The 25,599-nt window shown below is 36.6% G+C and overlaps 3 protein-coding genes across 22 annotated transcripts in view; 2 read left to right on the top strand and 1 right to left on the bottom strand.

Moving 5' to 3' along the window:
* LOC124159150 overlaps positions 1-8,791 on the top strand; it is a 229,009-nt gene extending 220,218 nt beyond the window's left edge. For 6 of the 18 annotated variants that reach the window (XM_046534749.1, XM_046534747.1, XM_046534744.1 and 3 more), the window contains 4 exons: positions 2,246-2,377; positions 5,366-5,455; positions 6,986-7,081; positions 7,995-8,791. In XM_046534749.1, the coding sequence (XP_046390705.1) occupies positions 2,246-2,377; positions 5,366-5,455; positions 6,986-7,081; positions 7,995-8,066 (390 nt within the window). In that variant the 3' untranslated portion in view covers positions 8,067-8,791. Of the gene's footprint in view, positions 1-1,373; positions 1,534-2,245; positions 2,378-3,046; positions 3,097-5,365; positions 5,456-6,985; positions 7,082-7,994 lie in introns of those variants that run through there. The other 12 variants (XM_046534761.1, XM_046534759.1, XM_046534755.1 and 9 more) reach the window with 7 other exon arrangements.
* Positions 8,792-18,333: 9,542 nt separating this feature from the next.
* Positions 18,334-24,560, bottom strand: LOC124159149 (phytanoyl-CoA dioxygenase, peroxisomal-like). Of its 2 annotated transcripts, XM_046534743.1 has the most exons (10): positions 24,416-24,540; positions 24,363-24,377; positions 24,187-24,262; positions 23,931-24,100; positions 23,691-23,856; positions 23,270-23,383; positions 22,936-23,079; positions 21,667-21,801; positions 20,386-20,523; positions 18,334-18,883 (listed from the first exon to the last, which is right to left on the bottom strand). In XM_046534743.1, exons 3-10 carry the CDS (start codon positions 24,250-24,252, stop codon positions 18,830-18,832), a joined length of 987 nt encoding a protein of 328 aa, XP_046390699.1. In that variant the 5' UTR covers positions 24,253-24,262; positions 24,363-24,377; positions 24,416-24,540; the 3' UTR covers positions 18,334-18,829. The 2 variants fall into 2 exon arrangements, with proteins under 2 accessions (XP_046390699.1, XP_046390698.1); XM_046534742.1 differs by lacking the exon at positions 24,363-24,377 and having other exon boundaries at positions 24,417-24,560.
* Positions 24,561-24,648: 88 nt separating this feature from the next.
* The window catches only part of LOC124159148 (protein spinster), a 33,562-nt gene continuing 32,611 nt past the window's right edge, over positions 24,649-25,599 (top strand). For both annotated transcript variants that reach the window (XM_046534739.1, XM_046534741.1), the window contains exon 1: positions 24,649-25,070. In XM_046534739.1, coding sequence (XP_046390695.1) covers positions 24,803-25,070 — 268 coding nt within the window. In that variant the 5' untranslated portion in view covers positions 24,649-24,802. The remainder of the gene's footprint in view (positions 25,071-25,599) is intronic.

Raw genomic sequence — 25,599 nt, 5'->3', positions numbered from 1 at the left:
TCTTTTTCTTTTCTAGGTTGGTAAATTGGTTGGTAGGTTGGAAAATTTTCAATCTGCATGGCAAAATATTTTCTGAAATAATGTTGTTAGCTTCATGCCAATCCTCTTGGCATATGGCTTATGTTAGAGTTTCCATCTGCTTAACCAACTTCATCCACTACCAATGCTCCTACACCTATTTCTAGCTTCATTTTTGTCTCCTCCACCTAACTTATGAATTTTTTTGTGCTTGGCAGGCTGGGCAATGCTTTTAGTGGTAGTTCTTGGCTATGATGATCGATTGTCATTGATCTTTATGACTTTGGAATAGGAATGCCACTCCCATATAAGTAGCCATCACTATATGTACAAGTTATACTACAGACTCGGTCCAGAACTCATCATTCAGATTTACCCTCAATTGCAGCCGTCTATGATTATATTTACCATCTGCCGCTTGCAACTTGCCAATTGTCTGAGGTTCTTCTTTGAGGGTAGGTGCTGTTGAGTGTAATAACAAAGAAAGAGATGCTTGGCAAGTGCAAAAGTGGATGAAATAGAAAGGGTTTTTGAATGTGCTGAAGAAAAATAGGCAAATACAGAATTGAAGGAAGAAAGGATGAATTAAGTATTAAGCATGCAAAGTTTTGTGTGCGCACTCCTTATGAGTCTTACTTCACGGGAAAATTAATTCTTATGCTTAATTTCAATACTTGGAGGATGAAGGCATCTAGTGTCTGGAGTGAAAAGATGTGAGATATGTACGTAAAAGTATGGATAGAATTAGTGGTTTTTCTCTCAAATTTCAACTTTTTTGATCAAGGCATCATGGGTTTCAATCAGGGTAAGGTAGTGCAGTGTTTCCAATGTGTCTGTTTCCTACATACCTCTGGACATCAGCGTTGATGGATCATCCTGACAGACGTGAGCACTATCTAATTTGGTGGATTGAATGATTGCACCTGCCACACGTTCTCTGGCACCTACTTGTCCAGAAATTTGTTTTGGAGTGGAATTGGTGAAAATAACACTGCTATGAAGGAATATTGTAGCTATACCTTCCCCTAAATAATTTGTTTCTACTTCATAGCATACAATTTCAGTGAGTTATCTAGGATGTTTCTTACCAACGAAAGTATCATTTATCAATAATAGTAAGGACCATTTTTCTTGATGAGGATTTCTCAGTAGTAAAAAATGTGGCTTTCAGGCAATTAAGGGCTAGTGTTTCATAACTGAACGGATCACATCTTACAATACCATATGAATTTCCAATATCTTGGGATAATTCCACTTTGAGGGTTTTTTTTTAAACATGTGTACTGCTAAGTTTTGAGGGAAGGGTGTGTCCTCATGGAGCAATAAATTCCAAGTACACCATTCATTAATCACAGGCAAGAACAGCACAACCTGCAATTCCTCATTGGAGGAAAAAGATATTGAACCGATGAATGCTGAAGAGAGGACAACACGCGGTGGAGCATGGAAGGAGTAATGAGTGGAATCGAGGGTGAAGAAGAGAGACTAAATGTGTTTTTAAGAAATTTTTTGTGCCATTTCTGGCAAAACCAATTTATTTTCTGTGATATGCACCATTTGTGTTCACATGAGGAATGATAGGAAATGTTTGCTCTCTTTTTTTGTTGTGTTAACAATCGTTTGGTTACTAATTGTTATTCTTCTTATGTTAAATGTTGCTAATTATATCTCTTAACTGGTTTGTCCAAATGGTTGTGTAACATAAGAATCCCTACCGTCCAATTACTGTGAAAGTGTATAATAGTTTTCTTCCAGTGCAAATCCGAAATTTTTAAGAAATACGGAAAATAAGAAATTTTTTACCATTGCTGAAATTGAGTGAAAATTTGTTTTCATTAATGATTACTTATGCATTGTGGCAGAATGAATCCTTATGATTTATTATTAGTCTTTTTCATTAAATACTCTGTCCAATTGAGTAAGAATTACATGTAGGAATGTAATTGTATATTTTAGATGTATTTATTATTTTGCAGCTATCTTTTTTGTATACCGTTTTTTTAATTGCATTGGATTTTAATGTTTGACACAGCTAATATTAACTATGGTACAGTTTTTATATGCATTTGAAGTAGATGCATGTAGTCATTTATTTTCGGACTATTGCTGGTAATGGCCAAAAACCAAAGTAAAATATTTGGATTTTGAACTTGAACTCAGTTATCTTACCACAGCTTCAGAAATAAAGACGATGAAAGTGGCTATATAGACTCAATTGTAATTACAGCAGAGTGAGAAGTCTCAGTGTCATGGAGCCTCTAATCAAAATACACTAGCATGCAAATCTGCAGACGAGAAAATAAAGCCTTGCAAACTCTCTAAGAAGAGAATCACCATTAAGAAGAAAAATACTGTGAAGGTACAGATAAGATTTGAATATGTAGTTGAAACCAAAGTATTAGTTGTAAATTTTTCAGTTTTTTTTCGTTGTTCACGTAGCATTTTTTGTACTTAATGCCTGAAAGGTTGGGGTGGATATGATGTATGTGCATTTTGATATGGCTGCAGAATTCACAGGGATCAAGATGTCCCATATCTCTTGGCATTTGTGGATTATCATTATTGTTTTAGTATGGCTGGGTCGGTTCCACTTTTTTGTCCGTTGTCATTCTGGTTTAATTCCTGGCATCGGTTTCTTGGTTAAAAGTTCTAGGCCCCAGTTCTCAGTTGTAGTTAATCAAATGTTTCCTTTGCGGAGATCCCTTTTACACGATCATTTTATCAAACATATATTCAAAAGTTGTTCATTTTTATGCTTCATTCATTAAGAATTTTGCCTTTGCGATCCTAAAATATAGTATCATTTGTTTCGTTCATGGTGCCAGGTCACCGACCATTTTTCTAAGTAGACTCTCAGAAATAAATCTCTTATTGGCATTTAGAGACAATTTTAAAATAGTAGTTAGCAATACATTGCATACAGAAAATTATGCTGTGGCTTAGAAATGATTACAAGCCTGCCAGTGCTTAGGATAAACAACAGTGTCAACATGGGTGGCATTGGAAAGAATCGGCTTCCTCTTTGCAGGTTCATGCAAAGTTTGCACCTGCTGGGCTACACTGCTCTGGCCTCAATGTGTGAGTACTAGATCCTGGATTCTTATTCAATTCTGGGATTTCTGAGAAACATCATGAAGTACATTTTCTCTTGGATATCGTGCATATGTCACTGTGATCTCAGGGCAGCCAAAATTCAGTGTGCTCTACATATATGTTAGTACTTTGTTATTTCCTTGGTAGACTGCAGTAGGTCATCTTTTTGCTTTCTGTATTAGTGAAATGTGAGTAGAAAGAGTTGATTTTGGAGCCTGGTATAATCTCCTCATATGTAGTGTTGCCTCTGTGTTCTTTTGATATCAGAATATTTGTCAAGATTCAGAAAATTTTATATAAAATGGCTCCAAAGTCCTGAGCTTAAGTCCAATGCTGGGACTTAGCAGTACAATCATCAGAGTTATATTTTCATCTTGGTGTCTATCTTTTATTCATGTCATTATTAAGCTATAATTAAGATTGCTATGTGTGTACATGCGTATGATATTTGTTATATCCTTTGTAGACTTCAGTAGTCCATGTTTTGCTTTCTGTTTTTGTGAATTACCAGTAGAAAAGTTGATTGTTGAGCCAAGTATAGTTCTCCTGCTTAGTATTTTTTTCAGAGTCTTCTTGTTGCGTTTTTCTTTTAGAATCTTGATGCTAAAATGCTATTTAAGATCGCATAGTAAACAATGTTCCTCTCCTTTTGTTACGTATCATACCTATCCTATTTGTGTTCCTTCTTTTTCTGTTCTGTAAAACTGATTTTTTTCTGTGCAGAACCTCTTTTGTAGACTTGATATGTCATTATTATGAGACAAATGCTAGGTGCTATTCTCGTTTACTTTCACATAAATTAGGTGTTTCTCTGAGCGATAATTGATTATGTGATAATAACTCTATCTCCTCCAAGGTAGCAAATAGATCGTGGATAATGTGTACTTAAGAATCTGTAAAACCCATATGCCTGTTGAGTCTAAATTTCCCTATCAGGATTTGAACACTTTCTTACTCTTGAGAATAATTTGGGCTGTCATAAGTGTTAAATTCCTTGAAGCATAGTTAGCCTTCCATAATAATGAGGGTTTGTTTCAGTTTGGGTAATTTTCACCTAGAGCTTAACGTATTTCTTATAATGCCAGCAAATGGAAGGACAAAAGTTTCCATTGCGTATCAGTGCACTCCCTATCTTTTTGGGTGATTAGTTTTTATTCTTTAAAAAAATCGTTTGTACACTCTATGAGATACTTAAAATAGTGATGATGCCATCAAATATTGGGAAATATTGTCACTGTGGTCGTTAATGATACTGATGTTCATAATGGTAGGTTATATGTCATTGGGATCCAAATTTTTGCATGAAGCATGTATTTATGTCCTTTCTTTTCCTTTCTTACTCTTCACCTCATGCTTACTATTTGGAATGATGTACATAACTTCGGGGCAATTTGGAGTTGTCTATTGCATCAAACACAAATATAAATACATATTAGCTCACATTTTTTGCAAAATTGTTCCATAAAATTTATGCTTCACATCTGTGGTTGTGGTGATGGATTTTGATGGTAAATATTTTTTTAATAATGCTTGGTTCTAACATAGCTGTACAGCACTGATGTTTGTATTTATCAATTTTCAACTATGCATAATGAGATCTCTGAATCCTCAAGTTTAGGGCCCAAGCATGGAACCGTGTTTAAAGTTTTTGCATGCTAGTGGGTTTTTTTTCCTCGTATGGAAATATTTTTTGTGGAACCAATGAATGCATAAAGCTCTGGTATTGTGAATTTCAATCTGTTGTGTGTAATAAAAATGTCTATTTCTGCTATGCTTATTTTACCCGTCCTTCTAGAAATTTCTACCTATTATTTTGCGTTTTGAATCAGTCACTCATTATTTCAATTGAGCTCTCAGTTCATTGGGTGAGGAATTATATCATAGAACTTCCTATTATCCTGTGATTTATCGTTTACCATTTGTAAAACCATCTTGCTACTATTTTTAATAAAAATGATCTAAATTCATGGAACCCATATTTGATAGTATGAAAGTTATTACAGTCTTGTGTAACATAATTTTTTAGTAGTTTCACTGTGCTCAGAGACTGTCATGTACCCTGCCCTCCTCAACCATTGATTTAAAAGTCTTTGCCAGTAAATACAGATGAAAAATTTTAAAATAAAATTGGTCATTGAGTTATGACATTGCCTATCATTTATTTGAAGTAAAAATTTGAGATTTGTGTAACATGTGGGTATTATGTCGCTTGCTTGTTAACATATACCATCTTCCATCTTGGATACTTTTTCAGAGTCGAGGACAAGGCACTCAGTGCAGGCCTATCTCCAATGACAGTGGTTACCGCAGTCCAACACAGTGCTGTGACTTCAACATCAGTGCTGTAAGTTAAATCATGTCACTGATATATTCAAAGATCACTGATATATTCAAAGACGAAAAGGGAAATCTTGGACGGGTAGGGGATGTACTGTTCACCTCACACCAGGTTCTTGGATCAACAACCTCTTCTTTGTCACTCTCATCTTCTTCTGATTCGAAGCTGTAGTCTGTAGAAGAGCCGGACTCAGTGATCAATCAGATTCATATTCCCTCCCTTATGAATCTGCCTACATTTCCATCTGATGAACAAGAAAAAAATTATCTCTTTTGATGCCAGTGAAGGCAATATATAACGATCATATATCACGTATGCGGTATGCACACTCATTGTCAGTCGCCATGAGCTGGATTCTATATTTTGAAGGCATTCGTAGTGTCTTCAAGGACAGTAAAATATTCCTACGATTTTCATGGCAATCACTTGATTATAATTGTTGGCAGATAATAAGGCTAACTGTAAAAGGTTGATATGAATGATATGCGATGGAAAGTGAAAAAATTGTTAGTTTTTTTTGGGTAAAAATATTTTAAGAGATAAATAGACCTACACGTACGTTTTCTACAAGAGAACTTTCATAATTCTTATTTATTTGGAAAATATATGTACAAAAAAATGAAGCTCTACTAAAAACATGTGGAGTATGTAGAATAAAATAATTAATAAATAAACGCTAACTTGATACTTGAAGAATTGGATGAAAAATAGTGCAGCAGTTGAAACAATATAGTAAAATGTGAACGCAATTGGCTGAAGAATCACTGTGTACTTATAAAAACACTGCTGACAAGATAGAATGTAATGTTGTCCTAAGCATACGAGATATACCGAAATTTGGCGTCAGAGTCCACTACAGTCCACAAACATAGGGACATCATTCGAGAAGACGTTTAACTATCAGAGAAATGAAATACGGGCTTGTCAGTATGTATGAGCTTTTTCCAAGCGGACGTGCCCGTATCACATACGGGCAAATCCGTGAAGGCCAGTTTTTATTTGTGCGTACGTAGTAACGTAGGTAGTATCAGGCAAAGGGTTAAGGAGAATTATTATAAACTTGAATTATTTGTGTGGTTAGTTATTTCTACCCCATGAAGAATATTAACCCGAAAATACTTCTATTTAGTGATGAATAGCACCCTCCAAAACAAATTCCCCTAGAAACCCTGGTAATGTCAGGGAATTTTGTAATGGTAATGTTGTGCACACCCCATGGACTGCTAATTGTTAATTCATCTGAAGTTTTTAAATTGTATTTAAAATATAATAAAATGTATATCTTCATCCACTTCATAAAGTGTGCTGGAGGGCGCAATATGAAATTCAGGAAGAATTGCTATTGATGTGTTCTCTTTGGAAAAGTCCCTCCTGCACTAAGTATCCTTCCACTAAATCTTGAGACTTACCCTTAATAAAAGAGTGAACGTCCCCTGTGCTTTAAACTTGTACTATTGGTACTTGTACTGTAAATACTCTTGTACTTGAAGTAATTATTGTATGAGGTGATTAAATAATGTTTCCTTTATTTTATAGAATTCCATCACTCGAGTGTGCTTCTTCTGTCATCAGGAAGCATTTCTTACCTGCAGCAGGTGTCGGCTAGTATATTACTGCAGTACAAACTGTCAGGTATGTTGGTAGCATTTTAACTTTTGAATCTTTAAAAACCTTGTAAGTGGCACCTTTTGCCCTCTGTATGTGTTTTAGCATTTTTTAATGTAGATGAAAGTGATATGACCCATTTCCATCTCAAATACGGCATTATCCACCTGTGGATTTTTGGTGTTGCAGAGTGTCCATGCACGAGTTTCACACTCCGACGTTTTCCTTGATCTTTATTAAAATAAAATTGGGCACAAAATCACCAAGATTATTGGATTTGAATGCAAGACTGCACTGGGATTATATTTCTATTAGAATTCCCTTCATGAAACGAATGATTTTATTTATTTGCTGAAAAGGTTGTTTAAAATATTTCAAGTTTACTTGTACGTCTGCTCTAGCATTGCAGAAGACTATAGGCAGCAGGAAAAAAACTCTTGATTTATTTTAGTAAATTCTTTACTAGTGAACCATTGTTAAATTTAGGAAAATGTTATCTATGATCTTGAAATGTGTTTTTCATATTGAAAATATACAATTATTGCTGTGACTTCGCATCTGATTTAATGGAACCCAAGCAGGAGTATATAGAGCATTGGGAATACAAGTAAAATGACATTATCACCATTAAAGAGGTTGAGGTTTGGTGAAGAGTGCTCTCAATGATTCCAGGAAGTAATCTAAAATAACAGACTACTTGAATTAATGATAATATATTGTTTGAATTACATAAATTACGAACAAGGCAAGAAATTAAAGTGAAATTTTTGATTATCCTTGTTTTCCAATTATGTATTCATGCTGCCTCTCCCTTTTGTTAGCGTGAATCATTGGGAGTTTGCTGTAGTTCGAATTATAAGTTTGTGAATTGTGTGTAATTAATTTTTTTAACAATATCAATTTATATTTATTGCCTTTGTCTTTATTTCTCTTCCAACAGACCAGAGATTGGATAAGACATAGGCTTGACTGCCGAGTCCAAGCTCCAGTGTCAGTGGCTTGTAAAACATAGAATGGAATATGTTTTGTACCTGAATTTGCATATTTTATTTTTTTACTGTGTGATATTAATGGTAAAGATTGTAAAGTATTTTAAGTGTCCCTTGTAAACTCCCCTCCTTCTTGAGATTTGATGATATGCAAATGTATGTATTAGTAATTATTCAATTTATCAGAATGATTGTTAGTTTGTTTTGGTGCCATTTTCGGTACTAATTATTTATGCTCAATTTAATGTTAATGTGCAGAGGATGCTAACAGAGTCTTCCTAATTTAAAATATTTTTTTTTACATTTGCAGTGAATGTGCATAAAATGCAGCCAATTTCACATGTCCTTCTTATTTTTAATTAGTATGTGTTAGTGATTGAATGTGGTTAATTTAATGTGACTACTAATTAATATAGTATGACAGTTGCTTGGTGATTATTAAGATATTTCCATTCAAGGAAATACTTGAAGAAAACCTGTGAAATCAACTCTAGCCAGTGGGTTTGTGTTACTACTGTTACCTGTGCTAGTACTGTGCAATCTTAATTTACTCTTTGGATGCAGTATTATTTTTTGAAAGGACAAGTGATGAGTGAATTACTGGACATTGCATTTATATCTGTTGTGAAATGCTTAGGGTAACTTTTTGTAAAAATACATGTTTAAAAGTACACCTGTTGGCCTTTGTGGTCTAATATTTCTATTTAAAAATAAAAAATTGAATGTGTTCATCATTTCATACATTGAATTAGCATTTTTTTTTACACTTCCTTATTTTACTGAAAATTGGAGGGTGATCCCAAAATACTTGTTTTTTGCCCTTTTCTGAATGTATTGATTCAAGGTTTTGGATTTCAAGTGAGCTCTTCTGATCTACCTATGTTTTGCAGCATGATGTGAAATCAAATATTGTTTGAATAGCATATTGTGTTTTTTTTCCACCGACTATTCTAGTTCATGGTGCATTTTGTTTTATTGTTCAGCATTGTAAAGTTTTTAATATGATGAAAGCACTTGTCTTTTTCCACTCTTATTATTATTTCTACCAACCCAGGTTTCAGCACATAATGCCTTTTATTCCTAAATGTCATGAAAATTGCTTTTTGTGCTGAACTTGTGTTGATAGAAATAAGAAGTATGGAATTAGATAATTGCTTTCATTATATTGTGTATCAAAGATTTCTACTGAATTATGCCAGAAAATGTGTTACTTATGAAAAGTATACAGTAGACTCACGTTAATACAAACAACCTTATTACAAAGTGCTCGTTTTTACAAAGAAAATCGTTGGTCCCAACGAAGAGGCTAATGCAATCTATTTTAAGAGAAACATTATTACAAACCTCAGTCCCGGTACCGAGGGTAACAGAAAGAACTTAATTACGAATATCAACGGATAAGAACGGCATTCAAATGACCTATACATTACCGCCCCAAAATTGGTCATCCAGTAAGTCCACTTCCTGCAAACTTACAGAGTTACGAGCATGCATAGAATTCAAGCGTATCCACAATTTCAAATTTGGCACTTATGGTGTTGGCTGATGAAATGCGGTGTGGCGTAGAGGATATCACACTTTGGTCACAGTCTGAACAAAGTATCAATTAATCTGTGGGGAAGTTGGGAATTGTTCAGCATTTCGTCTTTTCTCACTTCACGAGGGCAGCAAATTTTTTGCTGCTCCAGATGCATCACATCCATTAGATCGCAATCGTGGGTTAACGCAAAATTGTAATGCTGTGTTGCATTCTGTAGGATAACTACACTTTTAGATGTCTTGCATAGGTGTATCGATGAACAAGGTCTTGGAATGCATCTTGTTCATATGTCAAGACTCAAGGTATTCGGGAAGATGTCATCCCTAGATTGCCTCATACAGCCAAGGAGTTTTTCTTTCACACATGAATGTTGTAGATGCCGAATGATCTTGAAAATGGGAAGACAAGAAACAAATTAGGAGGGCCAGAGCTAGGCAGTCGAAAATTGTTTTCCCTAGGATCATTTTCAACCAGATGACATCAATGCGAAACAAGAATATTTTAAGACATTCTTTTGTGAGAAATATACGTCCTTAGTCGCAAAAAATTCAAGAGTGCAATTAATGCTTATTTTTGTGTAAATGATAAGAAGCTATTATCAGGTTTTAGTGCAGAGTTTGCCTCGTTGCTGCCTGTGATAGTACATATCATGGAATTTGTAACCGTGAAGTCTGAATAAAAATCAGTTGCATGTTCCCGCTTGATGCCAGCTGTTTCTTTCACACAGTGTCTTGGGTTTCCCTACAAAATATGTACCAGCAGTGTTACAATTATCCGCTTAAACTTAGTGTGAATTTAAGATGGCAAGGGCCTGAGCACTGAATGAGCTGCCGGAAGTGTCGAGGAGCACCGGGCATTTATTCTGGGTTCCTTCGTATGAACAGAAGTGTTAGATACAATTAATATATGCAAGCCATAAGAAGATTATTAGTGACAGTAATGAGAATTTCTTACTCTTCACTTGAGTCAGCATCTGCTAACAATAATCAGAATAAATGGCATGGAGGTGCCTTGGTTGTGGTAGGTGTTTTGTAAAAAATACTGAAATATGCCACCAACAGGGTTGTTACAGGACAGGGAAAGTAAGGATTTGTAATTGGTTCAGGAACAGTCATGGAACCCTTTTCCTGGCATCAAGGAAAATTTCCGTACTGCAGAATCAACATTCTGTTGGCAGGATGAGGTCTTGGGCTCAGAAAGGTTTGCTTTTGTTAACTGTAAATTTAACTTTGGATATTTTGAAGTCTATATTTTTTTATTGTAATTAAGTTGTTGGAGTACATCCTTAGTTTCTTGCATGCTCATTGAAAAGACATATTATGAGTTAATTTAAATTTTTTGCCATATTTTAACTAATATTTGGCTGAAATTAGGTGTACAAGTTACTATTGTTCTATATTTTCATTGTAAACAAATAAAAAAAAAATTAAGTATATTTTAAGCATTTTATACTTATTTACTCTTCAAATGTTGCAATGTAATTATTGAAGAGAATGTTTGAATTATTCATGGAAAATGGTTATTTTTGTTGGGTTAATATGATAGGAAAAAGTTAGAGAATTTGAATGTATGGGAATCTTGTAAAAACCCTTGAAAAAGTTCAAGTTTGAGCTTCCTTGTTCATGACCTAGATGCCTACAGAATACAGTGTTGAAGAGAGAAATGTGTAGTGTAGGTGTTTTCAAACCCAGAGTGGAATTCTCTTCTTGTTAACGTCTATCTACTTAGTTAATGTGGATGAACTCCTTCATTCTATCTACTGAGACCTGGGAAAATTACCTTCCTTCCCATCAAATTGTTAGGATGGTATTAATTTATAGACAAAAAAGGCAAATGAGGAACTAAGGGAACTTTGACCATGTAACTGTACTTGATGCTACGTAAAAGCTTGGATCGCAAATCTTACACTCACTCGCCACGGGCTCCATTTAAATAACATAGGTAAATACAACTTGTGTTCTGAAATAATCAAATGTGTTAGCAGGGTTACAAGTACTGTAACTACAAGGAATCTGGAATCTTCCAGCAATAGTACTGGTCAAGAATCAAATGCTGTGCCCTTGTGACTAAATGAAACTATGACTATGACCAACACAAACATAGTGAGCCAATCAAATCACGTGAAGAAACCCCCCACCAAATTATTTGTAAAGGCTAATAGGGTGGTTTCCTATTATTTTTTTATTGCCTAAATCGAAAGATTATTACTCCTGGAGTACGTATTTCACGCTTTCAGATTTTTAAATGACGATATCTATTTTTCGCGATTAAATGAAAAGTGAAAATTTTCAAGTGCGCAAATACGTGATGTGTAAGTATGAATGCCGGGAAATTTCTCCGTGTGACGTATTTCTGGTTCCCGCTGCCACCCTGTGAGGTGACCTTGAGGCGAGTTGAGCGCTGATACGACGCAGGCTGCTAGTGGGTAGCTGAGTACCCTGCTGGCTGGTAGCGCTTGGTTTAAATAAGGATTATTAATACCTTATCAAACGAAGAAAACTTTCCGACCTTAGCCAGTTTTAATAAGTGATTAATAAGACATGTTTCCCTGAGCTTTGCGCCTCATGCATGCATTGGTAACCTCAGACGATGTATAACTCCTATCTTCTCGTATAGAAACTAGGTCCCTGTGACGTCACGTGGAGTGGCATCGCATGGGCGCCAATCTGGCCCTTTTGAAATGAGGATAAAAATGGACCATTGCCATTCGTCTAAACCGGTATTTCTAAAATCAAATGAATTGCATATTATGAATACAGTGGTGGGTAACGAAGCGCAATCAATGCCTTTCGTTTTCTTTGATGAAGGAAACTACCCTGATAGGGTTCCGCAAAGTTCCTTTTTGTAAATATTCAATGTCTAAGAAACAAAATGAGGTGGTATTCAATGAATTAGATACTGATGTGCTAATTCTTGCAGAACACTGGCTCTCTATGGAAGAAATATCCACTAGTACTTCAGAAGGTTTCAAGTGTCCTTCTACTGCAGGGAACAGTTAAAATGTGGTGGTGTGGTATTATATTGCCGATCTAAGGTTAATATTACAGAACTGAAAGTGAATTACTCATCTGACAAATTATGTGAATGTGATGTAAGTTTACTGAAAGTGAAACAACAAACTTATGCTGTTTTATCAATGTATAGAGCCCCTAGTGGTAATTTTGATGATTTTCTCTCTGTTTTGAACAATGTTCTTATGTTTGTATTTAGTAGAAATGTGGATGGTGTTATGATCTTTGGATCTTAATATTAATTTCCTAGTTGACTCCTGCATGAAGTCTTCTTTCTCAAACTTGCTCTCTTCGCTTGGCCTTCAGGTTATCAACACTGACCCCACAAGAACTACTCACAAATGTCAGTCCCTCATCGATTATTTGATTACTGACATTTCTAAATCAAAACTACTATGCAAAACTCATGACACTGGCCTAACTAACCACTTCGGCCTCAATGTGACCATTGATTTTGATAATCCCATTAAAAATTCTTCCCCAACCTATTCTATGAAAAGAATCTTTTCTGAAAAATCAATGATGGAATTTGTAACTGCCCTGGCTGGGAGTCTTGGGATGATGTGTTTCTGGCCTCCAAATGTAATGAAAAATCAGTGCCTTCTATAATATTTTTATATCTTACTTTAACTCTGCATTCCCACTCTGTAAAATCATGCGAAGGAAAACAAATTTTCTATTGAAAATCTACTCACCCTGAGCTCAAAGCTATGCCCCAGCATGTTTGCACTCTCCACAAAAAAATTAAATGATCCTAATCTACGGCAAACTTATTTAATGGCCAGAAAAGAGTTTAAAACCTTCCTCTCTCATCATAGAAGATCACATGTGGAAAATTACATCAAGAACTCTTCAAATGTAATTAAAAATCATCTTGGAAAGTAATTAGTAACCTAACGGATGCCTCCTCCCATAAAACTCTCCCCACATCTATGAACTTCAACTTTCACTGACCCTGAAATAATTGCGGACATGTTCAACTCTTATTTCTGCAACATTGCTTCGCAACTTGATGCAAATACCTCCTCTCCCAGTGAAAATCATTGTCACTCCTCACTTCATTCAATGTTCCTCTTTCCAACTGCTCCTTCGGAGATTGTACAGACTATAAATTCTTTTAATAATTCTTATTCGGTAGGGCTTGATGATATCCCCATGCCCATACTAAAAGCGGCATCTAATGTCATTGCTACACCATTGGCAGAGATGGTAAACTCTTCCTTTTCTTCAGGCCAGTTCCCATCAACTATCAAACATTCGCGTGAAATCCCTGTGCACAAAAAAGGCTCAAACAGCGAAGATGATAACTATAGACCCATATCAATTTTATCTGTTTTCTCAAAGCTGTTTGAAAAATTGTTCCTCAAGCGATTGCAGGACTATTTAGCTTCATGTAATTTACTTAATGAAAACCAGCATGGCTTTAGGGCTGGAAAGTCTACTAACTCGGCCTCTTTTGAGCTGATAAATTATCCTACTGGAATTTTCTTTGATCTTACCAAGGCCTTCGATTTGATCGACCATAGAATTCTGCAAAATAAGATAAATGCTCTAGGTATCACTGGGCCAGTCCAGGATTGGGTCATGTCATACCTAAGTGACAGGCAACAAACTGTCTGCTATCAGTGTGGTAGCACCAATTCACTTATCAAATTGAGCTCCATGAAATCCACAAGGGGAGTGCCTCAAGGATCCCTCCTAGGTCCAATTCTTTTCCTGCTCTTCATCAACGATCTCCCTACTCACTTGTCTCATTCTAAAACCACTCCCTACGCTTATGACACCTCCATCATCAATACTGCAAATAGTGCTCATAAAATGTTTGACCGGACCAACCTCACAATCATGGAAATGCATCAGTGGTGTAATATGAACAATCTGATATGCAGTTAACAACCAGAAAACTGTCTTCCTCCAATTCCTACATAAAAACTACAAAAATGATCTCATCCCTGACGTAGACGAAATCTGTCACTCCTCTGATGTGTATACTACAAAGTTCCTTGGACTTCTAATCTCAACCAACCTTGATTGGGCACCTCACATACAGCTAGTACCCAAAAAAATCTCCGTGGGTATATTCATGATCAGATGGTTGTTTCTGATTGTATCATTGGATACTTTAAAAATAGTATACTACGCTAAAATCCATTCTCATATCTTATGGCATTCTATTTTGGGGAAACTCACCTGTGGCTAAAAGAGCTTTTTCAGCCCAAAAAACCATGTACCATGTCCCAATTCGCACTCCAGGTAAAATCTTCTTTGCTAAATCTAAAATCCTCACCCTCCCTTCTTTGTATATCCATACATGTGCCTGCTTTGTTAAAGCCCTTCCCATTTTCTTCCAAATTCTACCTGCCATGATCACCTCACACGTTCAAGAAATAACATCCACTCAAACCAGTATTCCAGCTCTGTCTTTAAGGTCCCAACCACTCTGCCTCAACCATTTACAATAAAATTCCCGAAGAAATAAAAAATAGCAACTCACATTCCGTATTTAAAAAGAAACTAAAACTTCTCCTAGCTGAAAAATGCTACTATAGTGTTAATGAATGTCTGGAGGATGCATTGTAAGGTAATTTCCATATGACAACTAGAATGCCTATTTTTCCATGCTTCTGTTAGTATTTATTAACCCTCTGGACTCTGCTTTAATGTTGTACATATCATAGTTAAATGATTATCTTGGGAATTCCCAAGAATCTTATCCTGGTAATTTCAATATTCATGTATGTATGTAATTGTTTGTAAATTTTATATTTGACTTTAGCCTTGCAGATGTGTGTACTGCCAATGGTGAAATAAATTTATTTCGCCAATAAAAAAAATCAATGAAATGTTGCCTTGCTAAAAGCTGTAAAGGTGGCACACCTGAATGGTATCCGGGGCCACCTGCCTATTTTTGTAGTTTTTTTTCCTCTGTATTATTTTCAAGCAGGCGATTCTGGTAAGACTTACGTGTATCTCTAGCAGGATGGTTACATGTCCATATGGAGAGGTATTCTGAGCCTTTACATATATCCAAAGGGAGAGATGTGAGATCATTAAAGCAATTTTAGGCTCCTAAGAATGAATTATAAAAGTAGTTCATATTTTGATATTGATACATACAAATTTCACAAATGATGTCTCTCACCAGATGATTACCCAAGAAGAAACTGGAATGAACTCAAAAATATTGAATTAAAAAATCTGATATGTGCCCAATTCGTAATCATGCTTTAATTTCGTATTATGTCCTTTGAGTGTAGGAATAGCTCAGTGCAATGGGTGGGCCACATGTTATGAAAGAATATATTGCATGTTAAATACTTTACTTAGGAAAGCCTCATTACATTAATGAAGAATGGGTATGGGTCCAAATCTTTGTTGGGTGGAATTTTTCACCCTGTTAACAGTGGCGGTTTGCCCATAAGGACTCTCGGACGCCGCCCCTCCCAAATATTTGAAAAAGTAAAAATAATAAAAATCTATTAATTTATAATTATACATCTGATTAATCAAAGTGTTTTTTCAGTCCCATACATCGAAAGTGTTGGAAAAACACGAAAAGAAATAGCGCGAGAAGTTCGTATTTGTAGCCGTGGGGCGCTGGCCAGAACGTCCCAATCCATCCCCATGCAGTCATATGGAGAGTGGTAGTGGTGGGGGCCGCTGGTGCTATGACGCGTCTAACGTTGTGTCTTATGGAAGTCTTGGGACGTCGTCCGAAAATGCGCAGAGCGACGTGTGAGTTGACATCGCTGCGCAGGCCGGCGGGCGTATAATCTGGCGTCTACTTGGTGCTGCCACAGAAAAGGGACGTACGGAATCAGAATGATCACTGTACTGGGTGTAGTTATACGATTTTAATTTTTAATTACTGGTAGGTATTGCTACAGAAAATAAATTATCCCATTATGCTTGCGTTTTTTGGTGTTTGAATTCCGGAACACATAAAATCCAACCAGTTAAAGGCCGTATTGATGTAGGAAAACCATTCTCGAGTATTTGCCACAGTTCTATTATGATTACGGATTTCAAGAACCTTGGGGAAACTAATATTATAATGTTTAGGCCTGAACAATGTATTCATATCTTCCCGATGTTTAGAAATGCGGTACCTATTTTTCAGATAAATTTATCAAAAGACCTGCAGTATTAGAAAAAATCAGTTAACATTCCCCACTGATTTATAATTTAAGAAATAGGCGCGTGCGTGATAGGGTGAAGGATTAAACATGATTTAACCCGTAAAACGTGACTTTAAATAGAGTCATTCAATGACTGTCAAGAAGTGCCGCGTACAACGGACCCTTTGTGTGTAGGTTCATCATTTTTCTAGCCGTCCTTGTTTTTTTAGTTCATGTTCACCTAATTCCTCAGCGGCAGAGCGGTAGCTGTCTGACGGAAAATGTCCACTTGTCCAATGTCAGTGCGGAGATCCTTACAACTCCTATCTGTGGCTCAGAGTCGTCGTCTTTTACGATCTAGAATTTATATTCTATTATATCATGGCAATGATTTCGAAGTGATTTCTTAGACTCAAGGAGATGGTCCGTGACGTCCTTGTTTGTTTAAATGCCTTTGCTGACCTTAAATTCGTCCGTCAGCTGAATCAGCATTAGTGGACCACGACTTCTAACTCCCTTGAGTCGTCCTTATAGTAACGGCAAGACTCTCGGAAGGAACGGAGTGAAATGAGTTCAGACATCATTTTCGAGGAGTTAACTGTGCGTAATTGCCGATTAAGAAGTTTCTTAGCGCTGTGTGTACATTCAAGAAGACAATTTTGAATTAATCAACAGTGCTCGTTTTTTTTTAGGGAAATATAGGGAAAAATTGTCACAATTCTGTGTCCAGGCACCTTGTTCTTTTTGGTCGTATTTTTCGTCGGCCTATTTTGTGTCGTCCCTTGTTTATTTATAGACTAGTGCCCTTGCCATGCGTTCAATGGGAAAGAAATTGTTGTCCGGCGCTGATTTCAACGAACTTGTAATTGATCACTTTGCTGGACAAAAGGAAAGAAGGATGGACTTCTGCAATATAACTAAAGGCATGTGAGTATTTCAGATTATGTTAAAAATGTGTGAGAAATGTTTAATTGTTGATTTTAAATCATACTGTATTCAAGAAACAACGCGAACACCGCCATCAAAGTGTACATCTGCAATAGCAAAGCGCGCGCATTCTAGTAGTGTTTTTTGCCTAGTGGAAGTCTGTGACACTCCCCTCCCTCCTCAGGTGTTATAAGTGTCATTGTTACCTAAATCATTGCAAATGTTGTATAGATTTGACAAATAACGCATTATGATTGCAAAGCGAACAACAGAAGTGTATTGCGGGCATATCCGCACGAAGAATGTAGGCGCTAAAACGTATTTTCGTTTGTATTTGCATAATATCGCAGCAAATATATTTTTATTCTTCAAGATCATTGATCAGTATAATCGAGAGTCCGGACTAAGCCGATCCGTATGACCGAGAGTCTTCTGCATTTAGTATTTATTAATCAAGCCTTATTAGGAGAACTAGGTATTTTTGTTGAAAAAAACGGAACATATGGCATCACAAAATTTAATTCCTAGATTGCCGTAAAAACTTAATAAAATACACGAAATATTAAAAAATTATGACCCCCCGGTGGAGTGCGCCCCCCCTAGCATTTGACTCACGAGCCGCCACTGCCTGTTAACTTTTCCCAAGCTCATCAGGTTATCAAATTTCAATAAGGACTAATTAATAGAGACAACATTTTAACAGAGTAGTTAAGTGCACTTAATATATTTCTTCAGTAATACAGTCAAAAATTAATATGGACATTCATGGACAAGTCAATTAACCTCCCAGTTAAGAATATCTGTTCACTGGATTTAATATTCATACAAAAATATAGTGCTTAAAGCACCTGTAAGGAACATGTAGCATAAATGCCCACTATAAGTTGGCAATTCAAAATTTAACAATACTATAAAATTTCCCAATAGTACAGAATAAAATACATACATCACAACACACATTTGTGATTCACAAAGCTTTCGCTAAAAGCTTCACAAATAATCCACAACTTGTCAGTTCAACAATTCATAACAACCATCAGCATAAAGGCATATTTGATATGAACCATATTTTTCTTAAAACATTTACAAGTACATTATATTTATGTACAATAAAAACATGAATGGATAAATTTACATAGCATTCCAAAGGATTGAAGATACAAATTAGGAATCAGATATACAACACTGAATCACAAATTGATAGCTTGACCTCTTGCTAACCTGCTCCTATACTTCCAGACGTCCTGTGAAAGAAATAATCAGAATATTGAGAAAAATAATAATGCGTATCACTATAACTTATCTTATCCTTAACACTACCTTATACCACTCAACTTCAAACCCATGTCTCCTGATTTATGTGAGCTGTACTACCACTTAAACCACCAATACATGTGAGGGCCAACAGTAAAAATTTGATGGGGGTTGCAAACGGTCATAAACATTGTGTCATGCAAGTCCATGCCATAGGTCTCCATAGCGTGAATTGTTAACTACCTCTATTAACCCTTAGACTACAGGAACGTTTTGCACACTGACTGCAGGAAAAACATTTTTAAACATTTTTTTAAGTTTCACCAATGCTTGCCTACCTACTTCAGTTTCCCAAAATTTTTAATGCTACCTGAGTACAGCCAAAGTGCACTTTCCCTCACTGTAGGGATCCCTGATGCCGCTTGACTCTCCCAGGACATCCCAGAAAAACAGAACGTTCCCACAGTCTTAAGGGTTAAAATTAGTTCCAAGAATTGAGAAGTGCAAAACTGAGGTTAATAATCAAGTATGCATCCTAGAACTGAGAACTATGCCGGCCTCAGCAGCGTAAGGGTAAAGTCCTTGCCTGCCACACAAGAGGTCATGGGATTTAGTCACTCCAGAGTAGGTTGCCCCTATCCAAGGCATGGACGTACATGTATGTATGACTGTTAAGTTAAAAACCCCATTGTAAAAGGGCAATGGTGTTGTTTTCAGTGGTAAAGAAATATTCTGAAATAGGTGGCAGAAGGGTTCTGTCCTAGCTTGCAAAACTGAAGGTCGTGGATTTGAGTTCCACCTGGGTAGACATCCCTAACCAGGATTTGGTTGTTTGTGCTCGCCCATTGATATTTTTTGCATCCCCCTGATGTAAAAGCCAAATAGTGCCATTTTTGGGGTGATGAATATAAATAATAATAGTCTCTATCTTACTTCGGGCATACTCTGTGTTGATGCCACAGCATGGACTACTTTCCAGAATTGGCTGCACTCAGCCCTAACGACCAAATCATCGTTAGATAAAGACAGATGCAGATTATGATTATTCTATTGAGTTAAGTGAGTCATCACTTTCTCCAGCACTTTTGTGGCATGCAATACCTCTCAGCGACAATGCAATGAGGTGCGATATGTATAGAAAGTGGCTTTTCCACATTCATCAATTATTTTTATGTTTTTAATGCGGTGAAATAAGTACTTTCACTTCCAACTTCACTATATAATATCACTCCAATTTTTTCCATAAATTACAAAGGACCTCCCCTTAATCTCTCATTGATCAACGCAAATTTTGAATTTCCGTAATTACAGGATAAGAAATCTGGAAATTCTGATTCAAATCTGTCCATTCAAATGTTTTAATTCAGTAAATTTCCTCCAATAGGTTGGACAAATTAGCAAATGCGCCCATTACAGCTGACTTGGTCACTTGTTAATGCTGTGGTTTGAAAAAGGGGTAGGTGGGGCAAAGTGGTTAAATGGATTTTCTTACCTGAAAGTCAATTTGGAGGCCCTTCATTTTTGCCATGTCTTCTACCTCTCTTGCAACCTCTTCTTGTATAGTTCCACGAACATCAATATACTCACACTCTGATGCAGCATAATGGCAAGATATAGCTTTTCTAAATCCCTGCAAGAAATGTAAGAAGTAATTTAACTTCCTATTCATTCAGTGTGGAAATATGGACACTTGGGAAGGAAGAGGAGAGAAGACTGGAGGCATTCAAGATGTGGGTTTGCAGAAAAATGGAGAAGGTGAAGTGGACGGATAGGAAGAAGAAAGACAAAGTGCTGGACAGGGTGGGTGAGAAGAGGCCACTTCTAAATGATACAGAAGAGGCAGAAGGTATGGATAGAGGGAGTACTTAGCAAAGAGGGGATGTTGAAGACAGTGCAAGAGGGTAGAATGTTGGGTAAACGAGGGAGAGGAAGGAAGTGAATAGGATTTTTAGATAGAATGAAAGGGAGTAGGCCTTATTATTAAATGAAGAGGGAAGTCAATGAAGATAGGAGAGACTGCCAGAATACTTCTTAAGTACTCCATGGAAACCTACTTCAATAGGTAGAATACTTTAATAATAATAACAATAATAACACTGCACACGAAAAACACCATAATCATCACAATTGAAATCAATAGCATAAATGCAGCAAAGGAAGCATTCAAAACATACAAATGTGACCAGTTAAGGGTGGGAGCCAAAGTTTGAGGTATTAGAGCTTTCTATCCTCAGCATTCTAGTTCAACTATTGACCCCAGAGGATATTCCTTGATTATCTTGAGAGATATATCAATGACTTCCTTCATTAAATTTCCATTTCACAAGTTTTAAAGAGTGAACAGGGCTGACTAAAGTATTAAGCAAAACGTTCACTCAAATTTCATAGGTTAACAAAAAACTACCCCTAAAAATTTTCATATGAAGATTTTCACAGCTTCTTCTCATCAATGGTGGTAGTTGTTTTCGGGAATTGCTGCGTAGGTAACATTTTCTTACTCGACGTTTCACTCCTCCTACTGGGTCAACAATGGGTTAACGAAACCTATATAAGCTCGGGATGAGAACGGTTTCCCTCCCATTCTCTTGAAAATGTAGGAGGAGTGAAACGTCAAGTAAGAAAATGTTACCTACGCAGCAATTCCCGAAAACAACCACCAACATTTGCTCCTAATTATATATGTAATTTACTTTGAAAACAAGGGGCACACACAAGGTAAATGAAATGATATTGTGAAATGCCATACACAGCAGCATCTCAAACAGAGCCTTACCTTAGTTCTGTTGACACCAGACCCATGGATTAGAATTGGATGGAAAAATACAGTGTCCCCCTTCTCCATAGGTAGCTCCAATTTCTCCACATGGTCATACCCTTGAATTCCATGATATGCCTTGTTCACACCATACTAAAATAACAAGGTAAAGAGTTTCAGTGGCATCATATACTCCAAAAATTTATAGAAAATGCCCATTCTGACTTCAAAAATTTAATGATCTATTCTGTACACAGTGGAATACGAAACATATACTGAAAGTCAAATGAATCAGGAATGAATTAAACGGAATACATGAATTGAAAATTGATGAAGAAAAGAAAACAAGAAATGAAAAAAAATGAAAATTCTATTCAAAAGCAAAGGACAAATGCCCATTCATTAATCTTATAACTGCAACTGTCTCAAAGCAAAACAAACACAGAAAACACGTGATTTAAAAGTCTGAAAATGCAGGGGATGGTGGCCAAGTGGGCAGAGGTTTTGTCAACTGATTGAACGAACCCAGGTTCAAATACCACGTGAAGCCACAAGATTATCCCAAGCCAACTCCTTGCCATTTTGGTGGCAAAAGTGTGAATTTTACATGCCAAAAGGGTGCTATACACGGCGAATGATTTCATTCGTATGATCATTCACCGTGTATGACGGAACGTTTTGCGAATGAATCTTCATGCGCATGATCATTCATTGAAAATTAGAACATGTTCTATTTTGCTTGCATAATCCTGTGAATTATCACATGATCATTCACCGTGTATAGCGGCCTTAAGGCTAAGTCTGGGGCAAGCTCTACCCCCACCTCAGAAAACTAACTTTCAGGATGAATCAATCAGTGAGTGATACAGTATAGGTGGGTAACAAAGCTAACAATAAGGCACTTCTGTATGACCTTTTTACAATTTGTCTCTTAAGGAGGGTGGGGTGTCAAGGAGTGTCAACCCCAATGAAATGTTCGGGAGATATAGCCTTAAGTGTATCTCCTAAAAATGGATGAAATGAACTCGTCTACAAAAAGATCCCTACATTTTTTCTGGCCATGCTCCCGATTTCTTGGACCCAGAATCAGCCCCCATTATTCCAAAAAAATATAACCAAAAATTACATATTTCAAGATATGTCAATTATACTAAGGTTGGTAAGTAGTTGTGGCTCACAGTCTATGATCTCCAAGAGGAAGGAAACTATATCTAAAGAAAAGATATCAAAGATTTTAAGAAAACCATTTTGGACTGTTTTTCAACATTGTCCTTCTGATTTATTTACCTTGGGATACTCGTGCTTCAGCAAGACACCTTTATGGCTACCCGGCACAACAAATAAACAACCATTGTCTTTTGTGACCCTTTCCATTGCAGTCCATGATGCTACAATTCTATCAGCAGGGCGGAATGGGAAGTAGTGTAAATCCTATGGCCCCAGAAAGAGAATTTCAACAATATAAAGTATCAGGAACTGGATGAGTCCTCACTAAATGCAGTACCCATGATTAGGTGAATTTAAAAAAATTATGTATTGTGTCCCTAAAACCAGTAGGTCAACAAGATTACACAATTAGTTGCCAGAGGTGACAGAAAAAATGTATAAGAACATAACTTGCCTGGTGAGGTGGATGCTGAGATGTTTCCAATCCGGAGTCAGGGGGCTTGTTTATCAGCATAGAATGCATTGCCATTATATTAGGGCCTGTGAAACATTCCACATAATCAAGGAGCTGAAAAGTGAGAGTGAAATAAACTCGTTATGAATTTCAGATGGAATATCAGACATCACCTTAGTGACGCTTCTTAAAGCATGCAGATAATGCGATGCACGAAGAAGCTACCTAAATGCCAACCATATTCGATTGATAAGCACAAATGATGAGAATGCTATGCCACGGTGAATGTAAATAATGATAGAGCATAGGACTTTTTGAGTGGTAAGTGGGACGAAAAATATTAGACAGAACACTCTTATCCGAAAAAATACAAATGGGATCGTTGAAAACCATCCTTATTTAGATAGAAGTGATGACATACCTCAGGAAGGAGGAAATATTTAGCAAATACATCATCCCAGAGAATATTCTGGAGTTTATTGATTAAATATTCCCCTTTAGCATTGGTCTTGGCAAGGGAGATATCCTTCATTACAGTGACATTTCCCTTCGGCACCCGTCCTTCACAGTAATCCAAAAAACGTAGCCTGCAAAGAGAACCTAAGTTTTTGAAAAAATCCAACATTTGGCAAATTTTTTCCACTGGTAAAGTATACAAGACCTGCATTCTTCAATTAGATTATCATCCACGATTCCAGGTACCACCAAATACCCATTCTCTTCGTAAAACTGTTTTTGACTACGAGTCAATTTATTGTTGTCCAAGGTGTAACGAAATTCATTTGAAGAACCCAGTGCTTGGTGAGAATATGCAGAAACATGATTTGGATACTGAAAATTGTCAAGGGTTGAACAATAATTTCAGATTTTTACGCTAGAGAAGAAAAAAAATGTTTCACGCCTAAATATAAGGATACGGGATTGATGAAGAGTTGTCTACTGCTCAAATGGCGATGTATGGTCTTCAACCTCTCCGACGCCATATCTGGCAAACTGATAAAAAATTTAAACTGGTAAAAGTACAATGCACCATTAAAACGATTAAAACTCTTGAAAACAATAGTAGCGCAATAAAATATTCATGAAGACTAACGTTTCTAAATTTAGGGCGTTTGATCCGAACCCTGTAACTTTAAATTTTACTTACTTCCAGGTAGTATGACCGTTTCAGCACAAGAATATGAAGTGCGATGATAAGGTCTGTAACGACTTATTTTCTTACTGATCACGATAAGCCTGTTTTTGTTGATTACATCTCGATTGCGTACCAACCAATATGATCAACACGATTATCACATTCGCGCACGTTGGCGTCAATGTTTTGGTCACGTGACGTACTAGGGTACGATAGAGACATCTGTGGGATTTTCTTGCAACTTCAGCAAATGCATCAGTTGACGCGTGTGTGTGTGTGAGTCGGTTTCAGGAGGGGACGTCAATCAGTGGGCTAAAGAGGATTTGTGGGCGTATATCAAGAGGTGTATTAGCGATTGATATCTCAAGTTTTTGGTGTCATTGATCGCTGTTTTTTTTATGCAGATGCCCGCTCAAAATCTTTTATCAGATAGGCACACGTTTAAAATCCTCAATATGGAAACAGCGACCGTTGGAAGCGTTGGTATTCACCCAAACGAGTCCCATCAACAACTTATGAATAGTGACTGCAATAGTGTGGAAGAATCCTGTGGCACCATGACGAATCGGACCCGAAGCACTGGAATTACCAAGCTACATTGGATTACTGTCATCATTTTGTGTTATGTAAATTTGATCAACTACATGGACCGGTTCACAGTTGCAGGTATTTGCCCATTTTCGTTTTAAACCCCAACTGGGGGTCTAGATCTTAAGTGAGTCACATTTAGCAGTAAATCGGTTAAAGGAATACTTGTAAATAGAGGTGTTATGCATCTGGGACAAAAAGAGCCTCTCATTTTTAATTAATGCATTTCGTATTTGGGTTTCAGATGTCGTTGAATGATTATGAATAGTTAATTGTTTGAAATGTGGCATTTGTGCCTCGTAAATATTCAACGATCATGTTTTAGTTATAGTCTTTAAAAGTCCTTTTCTTTGGATGCATGTCCTTTATCAGACTTAATCCTTTTCGTACTCAACAACGTGACGTTGACCTGCATCAAATCGTACGATTTTACACAGCCAATCAGCGTTGTCTGCCTTCCTGGTCAGTATTCGAATCGTCAATTTGAATGCCGTCGCAGGAATTGCTTGAAATAGTTGTTTTGTGCGTGATAATACTATCGAACTACTTGAATTTTGCATCTATTTTTAATCTTCGTATTTGTTTTAGGAATTTTATACTCGGTTCG

This window comes from Ischnura elegans, chromosome 5 (genome assembly GCF_921293095.1).
Source record: "Ischnura elegans chromosome 5, ioIscEleg1.1, whole genome shotgun sequence".
Taxonomy (NCBI): Eukaryota; Metazoa; Arthropoda; class Insecta; order Odonata; family Coenagrionidae; genus Ischnura; species Ischnura elegans.
This window is presented reverse-complemented; position numbering and strand designations above follow the sequence as displayed.